The sequence below is a fragment of the Pyxicephalus adspersus genome, chromosome 6, assembly GCF_032062135.1.
Source record: "Pyxicephalus adspersus chromosome 6, UCB_Pads_2.0, whole genome shotgun sequence".
NCBI classification, from domain to species: domain Eukaryota; kingdom Metazoa; phylum Chordata; class Amphibia; order Anura; family Pyxicephalidae; genus Pyxicephalus; species Pyxicephalus adspersus.
The window spans coordinates 34,234,149-34,236,289 of NC_092863.1; the positions used below are offsets into that span (position 1 = coordinate 34,234,149).

The following is a 2,141-nucleotide window of genomic DNA, read 5'->3' on the forward strand; positions in this document are numbered from 1 at the left end:
AGTGAAGCTGGGTGAGCCAGCAAACCTGGGATGGATCTGGTCCAGGATTCAAAACATTTTCAAGCAAATAGCAAATTACTTTGAAGAAATTAATTCCAGGTTTGTTGGAATGACTCAACGGTGGATGGAAGAGCTAAGTCCTTAATTCTGAACACCCAAAACAGGTTTATCAGATGCTGTTTTATCTGCAAAGACAACATCTGCATTAAAACAGCATTGCAGGAGTAACGTTCCTGGAAAGATATTGACAATTCAGGTTTAAACACAAAGAATTCTAAACACCTGTTAGTTTGATCACAGTAATAATAACAGTAATTGTAAAATGTGTTAGATATCCTGTATTACCTTATTACTCCAATTAAAAAACTTTTATTAAAATATATGGTGGCATGAAATAATTTCCCTTCGTAAGTGCAGTAGTGTTTTATTTGAAATTTGCTCTTTCTTCTTGTTTTTTTAAATACAATATATAATACATTTATCATAGTATATCTGAATTTACAGATTTCCTAGATGTGATTTTAAGCATCTCATAAAATATGACCTATCTCAATCACACTACATTCATACTTGTGGGGTTTACTTTTGGCCCATGGGTACAAAATGGTGTGTTTTTCCTTTTTACATTACTTTATTTTATATCATTAACTGGGAACATGTCTATCATTGCAGCCATCTGGCTGGACAGACGTCTTCATATTGCCATGTACTTTTTCCTCACCAGCCTGGCTTTCTTGGACATTTGGTTTATATCATCCACAGTCCCAAAACTGCTCACTATCTTGGCTTCAAATGACAGGATCATTTCTTTACCTGGATGCTTTCTGCAATTTTATTTTTATGTTTCCCTTGGAACTATAGAATTCTATCTTTTGGCTGTTATGTCAGTAGACCGGTATGTGGCAATCTGTCACCCACTCAGGTACTATTCAATCATCTCTCCAAAGGTCTGCCTTTGGTTGGTCTTAGTGTCATGGATATTTGGCTTTCTTACTTTCATCTACCCCACAGTTCTCCTGTTTGGTCTTTCTTTTTGTGGCCCATATAAAATCAATCATTTTTTTTGTGACAGCTCAGCAGTGGTGGCGATCAGTTGCTCAGATATAAAACAGTTTAATGTGGTCTTTGCCAGTTTTGCTTCGGCTGTAATTTTGGGCTCATTCATACTTACTTTGATTTCCTACTTCAACATTCTCATCACTGTCCTAATGATACCCTCGGCTAGTGGGAAAATCAAAGCTTTTTCCACATGTACTTCTCATTTCACAGTGGTCTCATTAGTCTATGGCAGTGCTATCTTCATATATGTACGTCCAGTTGAAAGTTCTTCTCCTGACCTAAATAAAATTGTGGCTCTTCTTAATAGTGTCCTGACACCAGTCCTAAATCCATTTATATACAGTCTGAGAAATAAGCAGGTCCAACAGGTTTTCAGAGATTTTGAGAAAAGGCTGGCTTTATTAAAATAAAATCACAGTTTGTAAAACTATTATCAAAATAATTCTTTTGTCTCACGCCACCACCCAATGTTGTTTTGTTGGCTTTCCTACTTCTAATAAAGCTAAACTCCAGATAGGTTTAAAAAAAACTTGGTTTTGCAAAAAAAACAAATACATGAAGCCATACAATATTCAGTAAATTCATTTTAAATGCAACTAGTATAAATACCTGAAAGTTATTTTTACTTTTCTAGTAGCATTTTATTGTTGATGAGAATCTGTATGTCTCTTCAGCTATAAAAGCTTCTTTACTGCCTGCCAGTATATTTCTGTTAGTGGTACAATAAGCCATCCATGCTTGCACAGGTCAATGTGCAATCTTGACCAGCCTTGGGTGCTAAGACAAAGTCACTTCTATGCATAGCTGCCAGAATTACATCATCTCAGACCAGTGAATTGAGATAGCTGAGGATTCCTGACCCAGAAGCAGACTGGGATGGGATGTCAGGTGGTGGTGACTTCATTTTCAGTCTCTTGAAGTATTTGTCTATTAGCTTAGCATATCTAGTCACTGGGATTGTGCCCATTTATCAGGAAAAAAAAACTTTTAACAGTTGGAGTTTAGATGGGTTGTATCAGTATACAGTCTACTGATCCACGGTTGGATTGAGGTATATGCGTTGATTTGGTCATTCCAAGTAA

General features: G+C 36.3%; 1 protein-coding gene across 1 annotated transcript; it reads left to right on the forward strand.

Annotated features, from left to right (window-relative positions):
- Positions 1-656: 656 nt before the first annotated feature.
- LOC140332661 (olfactory receptor 6E1-like) lies at positions 657-1,469 on the forward strand. Its single transcript, XM_072413854.1, has one exon. The coding sequence runs from the start codon at positions 657-659 to the stop codon at positions 1,467-1,469; it is 813 nt and encodes a 270-aa protein (XP_072269955.1).
- Positions 1,470-2,141: the final 672 nt, after the last annotated feature.

Bases quoted from the DNA above. Each gene is read 5' to 3' on its own strand.
- LOC140332661 (XM_072413854.1), top strand. From the start codon at position 657: ATGTCTATCATTGCAGCCATCTGGCTGGACAGACGTCTTCATATTGCC.